Source organism: Mobula birostris, chromosome 6, assembly GCF_030028105.1.
Source record: "Mobula birostris isolate sMobBir1 chromosome 6, sMobBir1.hap1, whole genome shotgun sequence".
NCBI lineage: Eukaryota > Metazoa > Chordata > Chondrichthyes > Myliobatiformes > Myliobatidae > Mobula > Mobula birostris.
In genome coordinates, this window is record NC_092375.1 from 169970449 (window position 1) to 169990322 (window position 19874).

The 19874-nt window shown below is 39.1% G+C and overlaps 1 protein-coding gene across 2 annotated transcripts in view; it reads right to left on the reverse strand.

Annotated features, from left to right (window-relative positions):
* Positions 1 to 336: 336 nt before the first annotated feature.
* LOC140199575 (integrin alpha-6-like) overlaps positions 337 to 19874 on the reverse strand; it is a 102240-nt gene continuing 82702 nt past the window's right edge. The window contains exons 21-26 of one of the 2 annotated variants that reach the window (XM_072261874.1): positions 11881 to 11982; positions 11679 to 11795; positions 11484 to 11582; positions 8729 to 8854; positions 5457 to 5591; positions 3851 to 3934 (exon numbers count right to left, since the gene is read on the reverse strand). In XM_072261874.1, the coding sequence (XP_072117975.1) occupies positions 5484 to 5591; positions 8729 to 8854; positions 11484 to 11582; positions 11679 to 11795; positions 11881 to 11982 (552 nt within the window). In that variant the 3' untranslated portion in view covers positions 3851 to 3934; positions 5457 to 5483. Of the gene's footprint in view, positions 3935 to 5456; positions 5592 to 8728; positions 8855 to 11483; positions 11583 to 11678; positions 11796 to 11880; positions 11983 to 19874 lie in introns of both variants that reach the window. The other variant, XM_072261872.1, reaches the window with a different exon arrangement.

The following is a 19874-nucleotide window of genomic DNA, read 5'->3' on the forward strand; positions in this document are numbered from 1 at the left end:
CTAGCTCTTCTTTCAGTTAGTCCTGACAAAGGGTGTCAGCCCAAAATGTCGACTGTACCTCTTCCTAGAGATGCTGCCTGGCAATTTGCCTCTACTGTCTACTCTATCAAGTCCCTTAAAATACTTGGCTCTGTCTTCAGTCAGTCATCCCTCAGCTGTTACACTAGCAGATGCAGCATTTTCTTACAGGAGGATGTACTTTTAAGTACTCTATTGTCAAGTGCAGTGGAAGATCCTGAGATGTTGAAAGGTGCTATCTGAAAGTCAAATCACATTTCTCCCTTACTGTATCATCTAATTTGTGATTTTAAGAAATCGATGTACAGAAACTGCATTCAACAAACTTTATTTCAAATGGTTTAAAAAAAAGAGACAAGTGGTCTTTTTTGGAAGTTTGCTCAAATAGCCAAAGTTGAATTTTGTGCTCATCCATGATCAAAAAGATAACATTCTCAATAAGCACATTCACAAATGCAGTGCCATATTACTCTGCAGTTGTAAGCAGAAAGGCTGTAGTAATTTTAATAAGCTTAGTTTGTGAAGTTTAATAATCAAACTGCCCTGAAACAATGCAACATATAGAAGAAATTTTGAACTTGAAATTGTAGGCTAGCACCCCTTGCAGCAGAAATGAAGCATTCAAAAATTCAATTTACTATCATATTGAAAGAATTATCAAATTATTTTCATTAATGCAACTGATTACCCGTATCAGTGTCTTCTGGAACTTGCAAGAGTGGCCTTTTAAAATATTCTAAAGACTTTTTTTAAAATCTTTTTTAAAAGACGCTTCATACTGCGTTGAATCCTACAGCTACTTGTCCAACACTGTTCCCTCTAAGTTGCGCCGGTGTGCGGCAGCACATAACTGAAATGCTCCTGCACACACAGCCTTTGTTGTGGCTCAGCTGGAATATTCTTTAATATAATATTGATAAAATTTTGAAATTATGCTGATGACTTTGAAATCTTAATTAATTACAGGGTATTTAACAAATATACTGTGCTAATTAATATTATCCACAAATTTTGTACCAAAACCTTTACTTTGAAGTATTTGAAAGTTTCAACATATTTACATTCTCAGTGTTTCAGGTAAAAACACTGTTACAAAGTGTAGCAATAAACACAGAATGGAAGTCTCATTGTTAATAAGCTGAGCACCAATACCATTTAAGTTTTTAAAAATTTACGAAATGTAAAAGATTCTTTGTTGTACTGCATTTCATCATACCTTCAATTAATATAAAATCAAAAGATGGGATTTTTCAACTTTCATTCTAAGTATTCATAGTATGCATATTGCAAAAAAAGTCATTTAAAGTGCTCCGCCATTTTCAGGCTGTGTAAAAATTTCTGGCTTCCAGCAATGGTGGGCCCACACAGCTGTTTAAAAAAAATCTGAAGGAATGTTGGCCAGTGCACATCATTCTTAATTGACTTCGTTTTCCCAGGATAGGGAAAGGGAAAATTATTCTAGTTCACATTCATTTGCCCTGACCAATGGTGGAAAACATTGTTGTCAACCCCACGTGGGAACAGGTTTAACCATAATGCCATCCTCCCTTCCCAGCAGTTGCTTCCCTCACTTCTTTACAGAGGTTGTCATATTAGAGCAAATGAAGAATGCCCAAAAACTTGATGGAAGTTGACTGGCAATAGTGAAACTACACTTCAGCGAAGAGAGAAGTGAAACAGTGGAAATTGAAAAATAATTTGGCATACAATGTTAAATCCCAAGTGGAGAAACCTCAAATTATGATTTAGGTTGCAAAAATAGTCATGAAATGTTAAGGAACAAATATGCATTTTCTTCTTGCTGTTATCAATATGTTTGCTTCAAGAGAAAACAGAAATTGATAATCAACTTTTTTTTAAATCTTCGAAGTTTTGAAATACCTGCATGTGCTCATCTGATAAATAACAAAATGGGGCCTCATTTATCCTGCTACAAATCAAGCAACCATTTAAAAAAAAATAACCTCACAAAAGAAACAATTTTTTTAATTTAAAAAACTAATACTTCCCTTGATTCTGCTGCTAATATAAAAAATTTGGTGTAAATGTTTGGTTGGAGAAATTGCTAGATTATGCAAAATGAGACAAAAGACAATAATAATCCAATATCGTGTGAATTTATAAACTAAAAAAATTACAGAATAAGTATCATTATTACAAAAAAATGTTGATGAAGGGTACTGGAAAATCCAAAATGCATCATAGAAAATAACTACCAAATGGTTACCTGTCTGTTTGTTAAAAAATGGTAAAACTTATCAGTAAAAGGAAGAAATGTAAAAGTAAATGCTGAACCTCTACACAAAATACTACGGTTGAAGAAAAGTAGTTCAAAGCTGGAACTCTTCCCCATCAGATTTATTCACTGAAACACACTGCTGATTTTCAAGAAAGATTCAAACATGAATCCACAGGTCAGAACCAAGGTAATTTACATTCTATCCTTCAGATAGTATGTAAATATTCATGCATCAATTAAAGTGTATAATACTGAATTTACAGATATCACAATACTGAAATGGATAGCATAGATGATAACCTGGGATAACACATCCACAAAATCAAACAAGCAGCCTACAAGCCATACCCAAAGTACAAGTAAAAAAGTTAGCCTTTGACTGAAAGACAAATTCTTCCACATTCAGTGGGTATTGCAAAGTCTCTGTAACATGGCCATAGATACCGTCCTCCCAATAAGCCTTAGTAATTGGGGGGGGAAATCTATTCTTATACTATCTGGGTTAGTACCTTTAGCTGGCTGGCACTCCATTTCCTTCTTCCAGTGTAATAGATACCATTTGTCACCATCTTCCTGTTCTCAGCCATAAAATACTTTAATATTATTTGTAATTTGTTCTGTTACAGATGGCAAACTCCACATATGTACTTTCCTTTGCAATGCACACAAATAAGTTATTACAGCAGTCTTAACTATTAAAGTCCAGGGGCATTTATCCTCTTGTAATAAAAAGTAACAAATTGGGATTTTTGGGACAAATGCTATACAACATGCTCCTTAAGTACATTAAATATTTGCCTCCCTTTTTCAGTAATATGTGGCAAATAATGTTATTCTGAATAAAGCTAAATATAAGCAAATAGTCAGCTCTTCAAGATGTTGTGCCCATTTAATTCAAGTCTATACCTGGATTAAAAAATATTGAACAGAGCTATATGTAGTTCATTTCTACATTTAAAACACTTTCCCTCCTTGAAGAGAAATCTGTGGTCTACTAATTATGAAAGAGACAGTTTTATGACAAAATAAATACCAGGACATTCTATAATATATAACTATTTATAAAACTATACAATTTTTTTTCCATGCACTGGGCTATATCTCTGCTTATTTGGTCCTGGCCATATCAGTTAAAAATTTATAGTCTGCTACAGATTTTAATAAAGGCTAAAGCCAAAATGTTATTGAAATTAATTGGAAGTCTGTTTTCACACCCATCTTCTGAAGCAGACACTAATTCAATCCCATACTGCTGTGCACTTGCTGTGTCAGGCACATCTTCAGCACCAAACTTGAAGCACAGTCTAAAAGCCATTTACACCAAAGGGTATTCTGGATGTAAAGGAGCAAGGTACACTGAGCTACATATGCAGAGCCAAAAGACTTCTGCATTACCAACAACCATCCTCGGTTGCAGAAAAAGCAGTGCACAGTTATGAAGTACCAAAATGGATGAGTTGCTTTGGAGTTCTAAATTGAATTTGTTTCAAGCACTCTTGGGGAAAAATAGTCTTAGGAGTAACTCTCATTTTCCTGCCAGGTTGTCATCCATTGTTTCTTGTCTTGTTTCTTGCTTAATTTTTCATCCTCAAAGGGTTGTCGTTCTTCTTTCCGGATTCGAACTGCGTAGTACCTTGGAACATTGTCTTCATAATGGGAACGTTTAAAAAATCCACACTGTAAATGTGCAAAATAGAATTAAAAGATTCAGTTTATAATACTGTATCCCTAGGAAAAGCTCTGGTACATGCAATCCTGCTGAATAATACCAAGATAGTTAATCACACCAGCAATTAATATTGCAGCAATAATGCCAAACCTCTCATTAACCCACAGCCCTGCAAAACCCAAAGCAAAGAGAATCCTCAAGCTTTATTATTTTCTGAAGAATAAAAACATTATAACCTTCTTTAGAAAAGTGAAAAGAATTTTACTGCAGTTGAGTCAGCTAATTGGTCAGGAACAGCTCAACAGATTAGGTTTTATAATCAAAATTTCTCATATATACAGATGGGAATGTATTCAATTATAAAATTGTATAAAGTACCTTAAATTCTTCCCAAATTAAATTTTATGTAGTAGGACAATATTTAAGGGATGAATGCCAATAGATATTGGTAACAGAAGTTACTTTTTCCAAAATGGAAATGTTTTCTCCCCCTCCAGTACTGACTCTGGTAAACTGGATTTTGTAAGAAAAGATGAAAACCACAAATATCTTACTAATATCATTAAATAAATAGATATGTGATAACTCAAAGGCTTGGAACAGTTGTTCAGAAAAGACATACAATTTAGAAGGCAACAAATTGACTATTTCAGAAAAAAAAAGTACTTTTAAAATTAATTCTGACAGCTGAAACCTGTGGAAGAACAGTGTAACTTAAAGGGCAAGCACCATATCCCAAACAAGATCCATGCAAAGGAAGTTACAGTGAAGCTGCATAAGCATTAAAAAGTTCCAAAATATTATGCCAATATCTTCAAATGTTTATAAACCATTTGTATTTGATCATTCTTCTTTGTGAAGAATGGCATTTTAAATTCAGGTACTATTAAGACCATAAGACATAGGAGCAGAATATTAGTAATTATTCATTAAAACCAGGAGAAGGAGGATGAGAGGAGACATGATAGAGGTGTACAAGTTATTAAGAAAAATAGATAGAGTGGACAGCCAGCACCTCTTCCCCAGGGCACCACTGCTCAACACAAGAGGACATGGCTTTAAGGTAAGGGGTGGGAAGTTCAAGGGTGGCATTAGAGGAAGGTTTTTTTTATTCAGAGAGTGGTTGGTGTGTGGAATGCACTGCCTAAGTCAGTGGTGGAGGGAGATACACTAGTAAAGTTTAAGAGACTACTAGACAGGTATATGGAGGAATTTAAGGTGGGGAGTTATATGGGAGGCAGGATTTGAGGGTCAGCACAACATTGTGGGCTGAAGGGCCTGTACTGTGCTGTACTATTCTATGTTCCAATTGTACAGTTTAGAGTTGGATATTCAAAATTGTTTCCCCATGTTCATTTAACAACAGAACAATTTATTTTTATAGTATCCACGCCCCAGTAGGTTTTGTTTTGGTGTTAATGCTGTCAATCTGTGAGACTGTCCCTTTGGAGGAATAGAAAGATGAAAGTGATGCCAAGCTCCATACACCATGCTGCTCCAAGCTAAGAATCAGACCAATGGACTATTTACCAAACCAGTGACTGAAGCAAGTCAACATTACGCATCAGTAGTCAGTCTTTCTTTGTCAGATGGCTGAACATTGATCTCAGCCTTGTGATACCTGGCGTCATATTGGGAATCTTTGCTTTTGCCGAAGAAACCAAACTACAAGATATAATTGTTTAATAATCAAGTTTTTTTTTCTTAAAGCCACTTTTCAGTACACACTGTTGTTAGAAGTTGAACATTTACTGGAAACCTGTGCAATATCACAGAAAATTTCAATTCAAGACAGAATACATTTTTAAAATACATTGTTTAAAACTAAAGAAGAGACAAAGTATGCACTGGCAATTCTATAATCACAAGTTCATAATAGGCAGACTCTAATTATTCATGACATTCTTTAAACCCATATGTTAGCTGAAATCTTATAATAATTAATTTACTTTGATGCAGAGTAGAATTCAGTCACGATCCAATGGTAAAGCTACTACTTTCACAGAGTGACATTCAGTACCAGGTTCGAAGCAACCACAACATTCACATTTCTCAAATCAAAGTAGTTAAGTGACCACTTGCAACGTTCAAACAATACAGTCCGAGTCAGTGGAATGAATTTAATGAGGGCAAACAGTTTTAAAGTGAGATGTTGAATCAATACATGTATTGAGAAAATAGAAATCATGCTGAGGATGCTGCTGGCCTGTCAAAAATTTCCTTCAAAGAAATTGTAAGCCTCTTTCTCAAATCTTGGAAACCCATGCTGAAGACAGAGAACTTTGCAATTTTGACCCAACGACGACAAAGTGACACCATATTTTCAAGACTGGATGCCATGTGATGAAAGCAAAAAAAACGTATATTGATGCAAAAAAAATCTGTGCTACCCAAGGTTCTCAGGACCCTGCTTTGGAAAGTGCTAGGGAAAAAAAAATTCTCAGCAAGTCATTAATATGCTTCTTAAAGATACTATGTCCAGCAGCTACATTGTGCTGGTGGTGAAAGACTGATTGGTACAATCACCATCAGAAACAATCAAGTGGGCTTTTTTCTCTGAGGTATTGTTGAACTTTGAGTATTCGAGTTCCAATTATCAAGGCAAATGCAAAGCATTCCATCATACCCTTTATTTGTCCGAGGGGCAAGAAGCATTTTTTTTTAAAAAGTCAGCTCAATTATTGCCATGTTGTAAAAACTATTGTATTTATATGGCAAATACAGTTAAATTCCTGGTCAATGATAACTTCTCCTTCTCCAACACAGTACTGACCAGGTGTGCTAACATTACGGCATTCAAGTACAACTGGCCTTCCTGTTGGAGACGGCCACCGTCAGACGTGTGAGGAATTTTGAGGTACAGTACAGTAACTAGCCAAACAAGCCCACGCTGCCCAATTACACACGTGACCAAGCAACCTAATAGCCCATACGTCTTGGGAATGTGGGAGGAAACTGGATCACTGGAGGGAACCCATATGGTCATGGAAGGAGCATGCAAACTCCTCACGAACAGCAGTGGAACTGAACCTGAGTTTACTTCGGATGCAGGCAAACACATCCACATCTACTCTCAGAAGGTATTCCAAAGCTGCTGGGTGGAACGCATTTGGATTCGATTCACTTGTAACGAAGGAGTAGCAGTGCATTTCCCAATCAGTGCTTTGTATGGCTGGAGGAGAACCAGATGGCAGTTTGAGGAACCTCAGACAGAATTAAGCGTTATGGAATCAGTGAACATCAGTAATTCTGTTATTTTGCTTTTAAGTTAGGACCACTTTCGATAAATTTCTCTCTCTCTCTCATTACTATTCTGCACTGGAACAATTGATTGGGGGTATGGCAAGTTCCAGAGCACATTATCAACACTGCAGCTGAATGTTGTAGCTGTGCTATACTTCTACTGAATCCTTTACTCTCAGGGTGATATTAAGTGAAAGAATCTGGCTGGGCACCACCTTTTGGGATGGTCTAAACCTCCGAAAGGTAGCAAAATGCAGGACTGATGACTATGAGCCAAACCTCATGGATATGAAGGATCAAGGCAAGTACCAGTTATCTTCAGATCCTTTCAAGTTGATTTGATTAGCTCTTTTAATTTTAAAAATTAATTGTCAAAAATCTCAATGACTGCTGATTTTAGAATATTTCTAAATATCAAAGACAGTCTGCTTTTGACAGCTACTAGTCAGGGGACACGGCTAAAGGCTGATTTATACTTGTGCGTCAAATGTACGGCGTAGCCGCGTACCCTACGCCGAACTCAATGCCGTAACCTATCACGCACCTCTCCCGGCGATGCAGACCACAACAACTGTGATTGGTCTGCTTGGTAGCATCGCATTTCCTCCTACGCTGCAATAGCTTCCCATTGGGCGACTGAAGGGCAGGGAAGGAACTCCGGCTGCAATGCTTTCCATAAAGCTTTACAGACCTCCGAAATTATGGAGGACCCTGTGCTTGACTCCAGTTTGTAGCTAGCTGCTACAGCCTGTTGACTTCCACCTGAAGCTAAAACTCGAATGGTGACTGCCAATCTCTGAGTATACTGTGCGTACGCTGATGTGAGATAAATGGTTGGAGACGATGCACCAAATCGTCAAATCTACCTGCCGACATCCAAAAATATTTGAAATGCATTTCCTCGTCCATGCCTCTCAGTGGCCGGACAAGCACAGAAAATTCACCCTCCTTCAGTTTCAGTCGCCATTGTTTGAAGTACGAGTTTCTTCGTGTTGAGTTTCAACAACAAAGAAACTCAACACAGTGGCACAGAAACCCCACCGCCAACTAGCGTTTTGGTGGTGAATTGCAGAGAGACGCAGACACACCAACACACAAGTATAAGTGCTCACAACGGTGTAGCCCACTTGTGTAGGCTACAGCATAAGCTAGTACACACAAGTGTAAATCAGAGTTAAGCTGTGTGCCACTGTTTCATTCAGCCATTTCATAACTCACTCCCCTAATCCTTTCGCTGCATGACAGAGTTTAAGTTGAAGGTCCAGCATGAGTTTTCACCATTGAATTTGGAACAGCACTTCCAGCAAATTCTCCTTGATGTAAATAAGAAAGGCAGGTGCCATTTTCTTCTTGGGTTAGAATTATGGGCTAGCATGGGCATATCCTAGGCCAAAATCAATTCCCATTTGCGGGTTAAATAACAGTCACTGGCTATTAAAAAGCAAACCATGTCCAACTAAGATAAATGCCAAAGTATATCACAAAGATTCCAGACAGATTGACCCGGTTGCAGTAACTGGGTTTTGGGTCTATGGGAATAAAAAGCTGGGTGCACTCACCTTCCATAATAAAAATATTAAAAGTGCCAGCAACAAAATCCCAACCAGGATGGCAACAAAAATGATCCACCAAGGAACTCCGAAGTAATGGCTCACTGTTTTTTCAGGAAATACTGTAACCCGTACCTAAAGAATATTTTTAAAAAGTTAAACACCATTAAAAATTCTCCTGTTTCATGCAGGGTCAACCAATTGAAAGATGCCTGTTCAAGAACATTGACAAAATTGTGGTCTCTGAGGATCAGTCATTAAGAAACAGATAAATTCTTTCATGGATAGGTCTGGTCCTTGGGTTGAAATTCTTAAATTGGATAAAGGCCAATTGTGATGGTATCAAAAAGTATCCGGCAAGTGTGGACTGGGACGGGTTGTCTGCTGACAAAGGTGCGCTTGGTAAGTGGGAGGCTTTCAAAAGTGAAATTTTGAGAGTACAGAGTTTGTATGTTCCTGTCAGAATAAAAGGCAAGAATAGCAGGTTTAGGGAACCTTAGAGATATTGAAGGCCATGGTTAAGAGGAAGGAGATGCATAGCAGGTATAGGCAGCAAGGAGCAAAAGAGATACTCAAGTACAAGAAATGCAAGATAATGCTTCAAAATACAAGATTGTTTAATGTCATTTCCTGCACACAAGTGTAGAGTCTATAGAAGTGAGGCAAGGTAGCAGTGAAGTCATGGACCCTAAACAGATTACAGAGGAAGTGGTGTTTGCTGTCTTGAGGCACATTAGGGTGGATAAGTCTACGGGGCCTGACAATGTGTCCCGTCAGACCTTGTGGGAGGCTACTGCAGAAATTGCAGGGACCCTAGCCCGAGAGATTTAAAATATACTTATCCATGGGTGAGGTGTTGGAAGATTGGAGGATTGCCAGTGTTCAAGAAAGGATCCAAGAACAAGCCTAGAAATTATAGGCCAGTGAGCCTGGCTACCAGCCCAGCTGGTAAAACATGCTGAAAAGTGGCAGATGGCATTTAACGCAGACAAGTGTGAAGTGTTGCACTTTGGAAGGGCAAACCAGAGTAAGACTTGCACGGTGAATGGTAGAGCACCAAGGAGTGCAGATCTGGGAATACAGATCCATAATTCCTTGAAAATGGCGTCATAGGTAGACAGGGTTATAATGAGAACTTTTGGCAAATTGGCTTTCACATATCAAAATACTGAGTACAGGAGATGGAATGTTATGTTGCAGTTGTACAAGATGTTGGTGAGGCATAACTTGGGAGTATTGTGTGTAATTCTGGTCACGGGACTACAGGATCAACAAAAGAGTACCGAGAAAATTTACAAGGATGTTGGCAGGACTTGAGGACCTGAGTTATAAGGAAAGTTTGAAAAAGTTAGGACTTTATTCCCTGGAGTTCAGAGAATAAGGGGAGGCTTGAAAGAGGTATACAAAATTATGAGGGATATAGATAGATTGAATGCAAGTAGGCCTTTTCCTCTGAAGTTGAGTGAGACTAGAACTAGAGGTCATGGATTAAGGGTGAAAGGTGAAGTGTCTAAGAGGGACATGAGGGACAACTTCTTCATTCAGAGGGTGGTGAGAGTATGAAATAAGCTGCCAGCGGCAATAGTGGATATGTGGTAGATTTCAATACTTAAGAGAAATTTGGATAGGTACATGGATGGGAGGGTTCTGGAGTGCTATGGTCTGGGTGCAGGCTGATGGGACCAGGAGACATAATAGTGTGGCAGGGTAGTCTTAAACAACTATGTGATATGTCTATTGAAACAATCTTCCAACAAGAGTAGCTGCAAAGAAATAACAACAACTTCAACATTTAAGTCTTCAACTTGAATTTTTTTTCTGCAAATTATATTCTTTCTGGTGTCTATGAGTAAACACTTGTTAAAATCCTGTATCAGGTGAAGCCTCAGAGAGGATTAACTCTTAAAGCCTTCTTGCCATTATTTTCTGTTCTCTATTATTTAATAGAGGCCATTTGTTTAGACCAAGTTTAAAGAATATTTATTAAGATCCATTCCATTCTTGTACTGTTCAATAAAACAGTACAGACACAGGAGATTCTCTTCAACAACATCCATAAAAGTCTAATTATTAAGTTTGAAAATATAGGGAAAAAAACAAATTACAGCAAGTATATATGTATATTAAACAATTACTTTAAAATAGGTAGTGCAAAAACAGAAATAGAAATTTATAAAATTAATGAGGTGGTGTTCATGGTTTCAATGTCCATTTAGGAATCAGATGGCAAAGGGGAAGAAGCTGTTCCTGAATCACTGAGTGTGTGCCCGCTGGCTTCTGTACCTCCTGCCTAATGGTAAGAACGAGAACAAGGCATATCCTGGATGGTGAGGGTCATCAGAAGGACGCTGACTATCTGAGGCATTGCACCTTGAAGATATGTAATCCCGATATGTAAGATAGCCTTGAAGATATCCAATATACAAGTGAAAAGGTCCTCTGTCTCTGGCTGTTTTTTAAGCTGCTCTTTAATCCTTAAAAATCTAGACAGTTCAACCACCTACATTAAATCATTGTTTATTAACCACTGCTCAGCCTTCAATGTACCTCAATAAATTTGGCAATTTACCCCAAATCTTCACTCTTCAGCCTCAGTTCTTAGGAATTATTCAGTTATTGTATGTAAACAGTAATTTTATCTAATGACATAAAATTGCATTCAAAATTAACTGGAGAAAATATTCTTTTCAAAAGTTATTCATGAACGACTTATGTTATAGTTTTATACTCAATGTATTCTTAATTACTACAATGAGTAGATTACCTTAGTTTCTGAATTCTTAACCACAATGTTTTTGGCCTTTGATTCAACAGTTATCATTGCTTTAACAATGATGTCAAGATAGTTCAGTTTGGAAAATTCCTGCAAAACAGAGTTAGATGCATACATAAGAATTGTAAAATAGTGTTTTTATAAAAGGTTAGTACACACTGATCACAGATCTACTTTTATATTTACCTCCAGGAAAGTAGTGTTCCATATTCGTGAATGCAAGACCAGAAATGCATTGCTATCGAGGCCTTTGAGGGGACACTTTATATTAACACATTTTGCACTCTGACTGTCGCCACATTCCTGAGGAATATAAATGCAAAAGGTCACTTTTGAAGCAGAAATAAAATATTCAAAATTAAGTTCTTAAAGTAACACTTGTACTCACCAGGGTTCTGTACTTTCTTTGAGAAGAAAATAAAGACGGCAATACTGGATTATTTTTATTGCTCTTGAGTTCCCTTCTCTTTCTTGTTTGACTCGGAATTCCCTACAACAAAGTAACTGTGAGTATGCTGTGCAGATCACAAAATGCTCCATAAACCTATATACTACTAAAACTCTCATGCTGACCTCCAATTAGCGCAAACCCTGCATTACAGTGGCACTTTATTTGCCTAAATCCAGTTAAAATGCGCTAACTTATAGAATGCAGGCAAAGTTCAGGGTTATATATTCATATAAAATTGCTCATTCGCCAAAATAAACAGGCTCCCTTTTAACCCGAGACCTGATCGGCCATCATGGAAATCGGGACTCGACGGCCCGATGCATGCGCACGGCCAGCCTCAGCAGCGACACCTACTGGAGCAAAAGGGCAGGGCAGCTCTATTTCAAGGGGTCACATTCTGCTAATCACCATCAGCATGTGCAGGATTGGGACAGATCTAACTGCCACCCATCAATAACAGATAATTAAATCTTATTGTAATGACATACTTCAAGACACCCATAAAACCCTTTGCTGCAGTCAAAAGACAGCGGTGGCTATATCACTTCCATTTAGGAGAGCGCCAAGCACATCATCAAGAATAATCAGGGACTTCCGGTGAGGCATGAGGCAAGATGGCAGCACAGCACTGAGCGCTGAAATATAACCCTCCTTTTTCATGTTCTTTAGGGCTCATAGATGGCTTTAATACAAGGCTGAGTTGGAGAAAGATCTAACTAACGACATGACTTCAAAAAAAAAGATCCAAATTCAACCAGGAAACAAGATACCAGCAGACGACACCAAGCTAGCGATTCATCCGAGGAAATAGCTATGCTAATTAAGCAAACAACGGCAACAGAGATAGAATCACTGCAAGAAACGGTAGCCCACATGCTAAAGGAGTTGCCGGAAAAGGCTCTCGACCCCATACAGAAGCTTATGGCAGAGAATGGAAACATTCTCCGGTCGTTAAAGGAGCAAGCGGACATTCACGCTAAAAAATTTTGTAGTCCTCAATAAAATAGACAACATTCAGGTTTGTTTAAGCAAGAATGAGAACATTACTAACTCCTGTCTCGCGGAGGTGTCTAAGATATGGAAGAAGTTAAATGACTTGGAGGACAGATCCAGGAGAAACAATGTGTGGCTGGTCAACTTACCGATAGGCGCTGAGGGCGATGATCCAAGAGGTTACCTCCTGGAGATACTGCCTAATTGGATTCCAGCACTCAAGAATTCCCACAGCACTCCGTTGGAGATCAATAGAGCACATAGGATCTTTTCCAACAACACCTCAAGGCTGCAGACCATGGTTTTTAGACTTCTATGGTACACCGACCAGCAGGCTATCCTGGAGGGTGCAAGGAAAGCCAAACCTACTCTCCCTGATGGCACCCAGCTGCAGTTCCTCGCCGACTACAGCCCCGGCATGATGAAGGAATGGCAGGGATACAAGGAGATCCGCGCTAAGCTTCGACTGAAGGGAATCTCATATACCCGGCGATTTTGAGAGTGAATATCAAGGGCATGAAGATGTCGTTTAACTTGGCAGAGGAAGCGAAAGAAGCTCCGAAATCATCGGTGCTTGGAGATATGGAAGAAGACCCTTGGCAAAGTCCACACACCCCTCGGGAGGAGATGGAACTGCATTAAGAGCTCGGACCAGCCTGTATGCGCAACCTAACAGGCACAGGCAAGTTAACGGTTAATGTCCTAGGTGTGAAGTTTTCTGGTTATTCTTTTATTGGAAAGTCATTCGTTGCACTTTTGCATTCAGTTAATTAAGAGGCCAATTTGTTTCTGACTATTGCAGGTCAGAGTTTTAAGGAGATATTCAATATACCCAAATGTAATACTTCAAGAATGAAGCTGAAAAACAGCAGTTTGTTCTGAATAACTTTAGAACGTTATGTCTCCAGTAGACTTGTTTACGTTCCTGGGCACCAGATAAGACGTCACTGGCGCCATCGCTAAGCGACGGTTTCTTGAAAGAGAGCTGTTGGGGTCTTGATTATGTGTTATACTATATTTGAGACGGAAACGGTTTTAATTACATAGGTTAACAGGTTTGTCCAGGGTTCTTTTTTCTTGTCTCTTTGATATGATTGTCTATGAGAACTGCTTTGCCTTTCTAATTTGTTGTTGCTAGAGGGGGGCGGTTAATGTTCAGTGTCTGACATTGCTAAGTGACACTCACAGATGTTACAAAGCAAAGGGTTGAATGGGAGGGGTGATGGGAAGGGGGGTGGGCAGGGGGGGTGGGAAGTGGGTAACTCAGGGCTCCACCACCAACTTACAACAACAGATCCAGGGAAGATGAGCAATACAGATAGATTAGAAAATCTTACTATTGTATCATTCAATGTTAGGAGAATAAACTCTCCCTACAAGCGTTCAAAGGTTTTAGATTTCTTACACAGAAAGAAAATAGATGCTGTGCTGTTACAGGAAACACATCTTAAACCTAATGACATTCCCAGGGTTCAAAACTGCTTTTATAAACACGTTGTGGCATCAGCTGATGGTACTTGTATGAAAGGAGTTATGATAGTAACGAGATGTAATATTAATGTTTCAATTGAAAGGACTGGCGCCGACAATAAAGGACGTCTAGCTTTTGCTGCACATCCATTCAGGATAAAAAAAAGTTGCATTCATTAGCCCATATGCCCCGACTATATTCAAGGTTGAATTTTTTCCCTCAATTACCTCACAATTACTGAAGTTAAGTGACTACCAACTATATGTTGGTTCGGACATGAATGCTTTGGTAAACATTAACCTCAATAAATCTTCCTCAACTATATCAAGCTCTCAAGAATCTGCTTCCAAAGCACTTAACCTTTTTCTAATGGATTTAAATTTAACTGATGTGTGGAGGGTGCATAATCCATCTGCTAAAGACTATACCTTCTTCTCCACAAGACATAAAACTTTCTCTCGGATAGATTACATTCTTATATCCTCCGGTCTGCTGCCTTTAGTACACTCAGTAGACATTTTGCCCAAACATCTATCTGATCACAACCCAGTCATATCTACTTTTAATTATGGCAAAATTAAAAATAAGGCCACTAGGTGGAGATTTAACTCCACCCTTCTAAAAATCAACAAAGTTCTATCACAACTGAGAATAAAACTGACGGAATTTATAAATGTAAATAAAAATAGTGTCTCGGATGTGACAGGGCCTCCATCAAGGGTTCCTTATGAAATAATGCCATATGGTTCAGTTCCCATCTACATAAAAGCCAGCTTCAAAAGATTTCCACCCTAAAGGAACAAAGTAAGGTTTTGGAGAATGATCTCAAAAGGAGATACACCAAAACAAAAGAAAACGAGCTCAAAACAGAACAAGCAGAATTAAATGATTTATTAAGAAGCAGGGCAGAATATATGATCCATATAACCAAACATAAGTATTACGCAGAAGGCAGCAGACCGAGCCATCTTTTGGCACTAACACTCAAACAGCAGGAAGCTAAAAGGTCTATACCAGTGATGAGATGTACTAAACGTGGAGTAGTATCTTCAACAGAGGAAATAAACGAGACATTCAAGAATTACTTTAAAGAACTGTATGCAAGTGGCTCAGTTCCTTCTGAGAATGACCTCACAGGTTTTTTTTAGTGGATTAGACCTCCCTGTGTTGTCATTAGAGGACACTAAAACTCTAGACTCTCCTATTACACTGGATGAGCTACTTAAAGCAGTCAAAGCTACAAATAAGGGCCTTACGCCAGGTATAGATGGCATACCTGTGGAACTTTACCTAGCACTTTTGGGTATTCTTGGACCAGTATGGTTAGAAACATTAAATTATGCTATTGGAAATGGTGCTTTCCATAGAGATCTAAACACAGCCCTGACCACAATTATACCTAAGGACACCTTGGAGTGTGCCAATTACCGTACAATTTCCTTGATAAGTACCAACCTCAAGATATTTTCCAAAGTCTTAGCCAGTAGACTTGAGACAGTAGTTGGGAAAATAATTAGCCCAGATCAAACGGGCTTTATCAGGGGGCGTCTCACATCTGATAATATTCACCGGCTCTTACACATACTGAGTGCAACACATATAATCCCCCCTGCCTGTGGCCTGCTATTTCTAGATGCTGAAAAAACGTTCGATTGCCTTGAATGGCCATATCTTTGGAGAGTTCAAAAAGAATTTAAGTTTGGTGATTAATTTATCAATAGATTCAAACACTATATTGTAATCCTTCAACTCAGATATAAGTGGGAGGAGGTTTCTCAGAGTTATTTGACATAGGATGGAGCACACGACAAGGGGACCCTTTGTCTCCTTTAATTTTTACTGTATCTATTGAACAGTTTGCAAATTTAATTAGAAACTCTCCTCAGATCTCCCGTATTACAATAGGTAAAACATCACATTCAATATCACTCTACACGGACGACACACTAGTTTATATGGCAAATGTTCAACAAACTCTCCCCTATGTTTTAAAAACACTGGAGCAATTTAGATTTCTTTCAGGATACAAGGTTAATTTGTCAAAATCAGCACTGATGCTGATTAATACAGATAAAAGTAAGGTGTCTCTCCCTCCCCAGATTAAGGTTACAAATGAGGTCCTCTACTTGGGTATTAAAGTTAATACTTCCCTATCCTCTGTGGCTAAAACAAATTACTCCTTAATTTTGAAAAATAGAAGATACTAATAGATGGAGACACCTGCCAGCATCAGTCCCGGCCCGTATATCGGTCATTAAAATGAACATCTTACCCCGCATTAATTTTATCAGCTCAGTGATCCCACTTGCACCTCCAGCAGGATATTGGCAAAAACTGGACTCCTTACTACGATGCTATGTTTGGAACGGTAAACGACCCAATATAAAATGGTCAGCTCCACAATTCAAAGAGTTGGATGGGGGATTGGCATGTCCAAATTTTAAATTGTATCACTGGGCACTTGTATTAAAAAGTCTTAGCTATTGGTTGGAGGAGGGTAAAGTTTCATCATGGAAAATTATAGAACAAGAGCTAATAGCACCAATAAGGTTGAAGGACTTTCTCCTTATAGGTACGTATACCAAAAAAGTCTGATTTGTATTACGGTCCAATTTTAACCCAGATGCTACAAGTGTTTAGAGCAGCAGAAAAATTCCTAAAATTTAAAAGCGTATGGTGCAAATCATCTCCATTATGGAACAATAATCATCTTCTATCTGGGGGGAAACTATTCACAAACAGAACTTGGGAGGATAAAGGTATTACTACTCTTCAAGATATTAGTGGGGCAAGTACTATCCTTCGCTTTCAAGAACTAGCATCTCAATATCATATTGATAAACACTCTCTTTTCTTCTACTTTAGAGTAAGATCAGCTTGTAAAGCCTATGGGGTTTCCTGGGGGTCAGATTTAAAGGACCACCCCATTTTAAGTTGGATACAGAGTGCTCCAGGACAGATAGTGTCATATATCTATGATAAATTAAACTCCCAGTAATATATGCCCACATCAGGAATGAAAGCCTGGGATAGGGACATATCTGAATTGGGACTGGGATGCGATTTGGGATAACGCTACCGGTGCTTCGAAAAACCCAAATCATCAGTATATACACTTGAAATTTTGTCATAGAGCATATTTAACACCGAGAATTAGACATCAAATGGGACTGGTTCCTGACCCATATTGCTCATATTGCCCACACGGAACCATTGGCTCTTTTAAACATGTTGAATGGGAATGTCCAGGGGTTTTTGGTTTGTGGGGGAAGGTTATCAGTACCCTTACAGAATAAAAGGGGTACAATTACCAATGGACCCTGCTGTACATCTTCTAAATGATGGCTCCCACCTTTCCCTTACGGAAAAAACACACAAAATCTTGCTGGCAGGCCTGAATGCAGCTAAGAAGATTGTAGTCCAGCGTTGGAAACCTCCCTATGATATTTCAAATACTCACTGGCTTTGGAGCTTTTTGGACATTTCTTACCTGGAACTATCATCAGCAAGAGTAATTGATACATGACCAAATTCAATCTTAATGTGGACAAATTTGATATCTAACTTAAAAGATCTTTTGTTAAAATAGGAATGCTTTGTGTATGTACTACTATTCAGTTGGTTGGTGGAGGGGAGAGGGATGGGGGGGAGAGAGGGGTCGAGGGGGGGATGGTATGAAGGTTGGGGGTGGCTAGGTTAAACAGTCAAATGTAATTGGCAATTGGTTGTATTGAATGTACAGGTGTCCCCCGCTTTTCGAACGTTCGCTTTACGAAACCTTGCTATTACAAAAGACCTACATTAGTTACCTGTTTTTGCTAACAGAAGGTGTTTTCACTATTACAAAAAAAGGCAGCGCGCGGAAAAAGCAGTGCGCCGCGCGCCCCGAGCAGCCGCACTCCCTCAAATTCAGAACGGCATTCTCGCCGGCATTGCTTAAACATGTGCCTGTGAGCAGCCGTTTGCAAGATGAGTTCTAAGGTATCAGAAAAGCCTAAAAGAGCTCGTAAGGATGTTGCACTTAGTGCAAAACTAGACATAATTAAGCGTTTTGATCGTGGTGAACGAAGTAAGGACGAAGTGAGTTTGGCTTGTGGAAGTTGATGAAGGTGTTGTTGAAGAAGTTTTGGCATCCCATAACCAAGAACTGATAGATGAAGAGCTGATGCAATTGGAAGAGGAAAGGATAACAATCAAAACTGAATGCAGTAGCAAAAGTGAGGTCGTCCAGGAACTGAACGTGAAGCAACTGCGTGAGATTTTCGCTGCAATGATAAAGTACAACTTTAATTTTAAAAGGGTACGTTGGTTTAGGGCATATTTGCAAGATGGTTTGAGTGCTTACAAAGAACTGTATGATAGAAAAATGCGCGAGGCTAAGCAGTCAAGCATACTGTCGTTTTTCAAGCCTTTCGCATCAGCCACAGCAGACGACGAACCTCGATCTTCAACATCGAGGCAGGCAGACATAGAAGATGACCTGCCCACCCTGATCGACAATGAGATGACACCCCCGTGTCCCACCACCCCAGTGGTCCCAACCCCCCGGCCACAGACAGATATCGATTTACGGAGAATGCCGTGGTAGCCGGGAGACATCCAACACATGCAGTGGTCCAGCGGTGGTTGGGACGCACCCAGCGCATCTTTAAGAAAAAAGCCGAAATAAACAAGCTAACTAATTAGGCGCTACCCGGCATGTAAATGTCAGCCCAGATCAGAGGCAATTGCCAATTGCGTCGCCTCTGATCTGGGCTGACAACTACGTGCCAGGTGGCACGTAGTTAGCTTGTTTATTTTGGCTTTTTTCTTAAAGATGCGCTGGGTGTGTCCCAACCACCGCTGGACCACTGCATTCTTCGCGGATCGGTATCAGTTTGCTGCCCGGAGGTTGGGGACCACTGCACCACCCAAACTCCGACAACTCAACCTAACACACCATCATCAGTGTGCTCGTCACTGTCTTCCCGATTCCCGTAAGTGATATTACACTATACATACATTATTTCTACTTTATATCAGCTGTGTATTTTTACGTGTTATTTGGTATGATTTGGCAGCTTCATAGCTTAAAGGTCACTGAGGAGCTTTTGCGCCGTGTTTCTGCCGAGAGCGCTTGCGTGAGATTTTCGCTACAGAGAACAGTACAGGCAATCGTTGTAGAGAAGTATTTCTAATTTATATAGGCTGTGTATTTATTATATCATTCATGCTTTTACTATATGTTACTGTTATTTTAGGTTTTATGTGTTATTTGGCATGATTTGGTAGGTTATTTTTGGGTCTGTGAACGCTTACAAATTTGTCCCATATAAATAAATGGCAATTGCTTCTTTGCTTTACAAAATTCTGGCTTACGAACCATTTCATAGGAACGCTCTGCCTTCGGATGGCAGGGGAAACGTGTAACTTGTTGGTGTTGCAATAAAAAATTAGTAATTTAAAAAAGAATAATCAGCATCCTTTG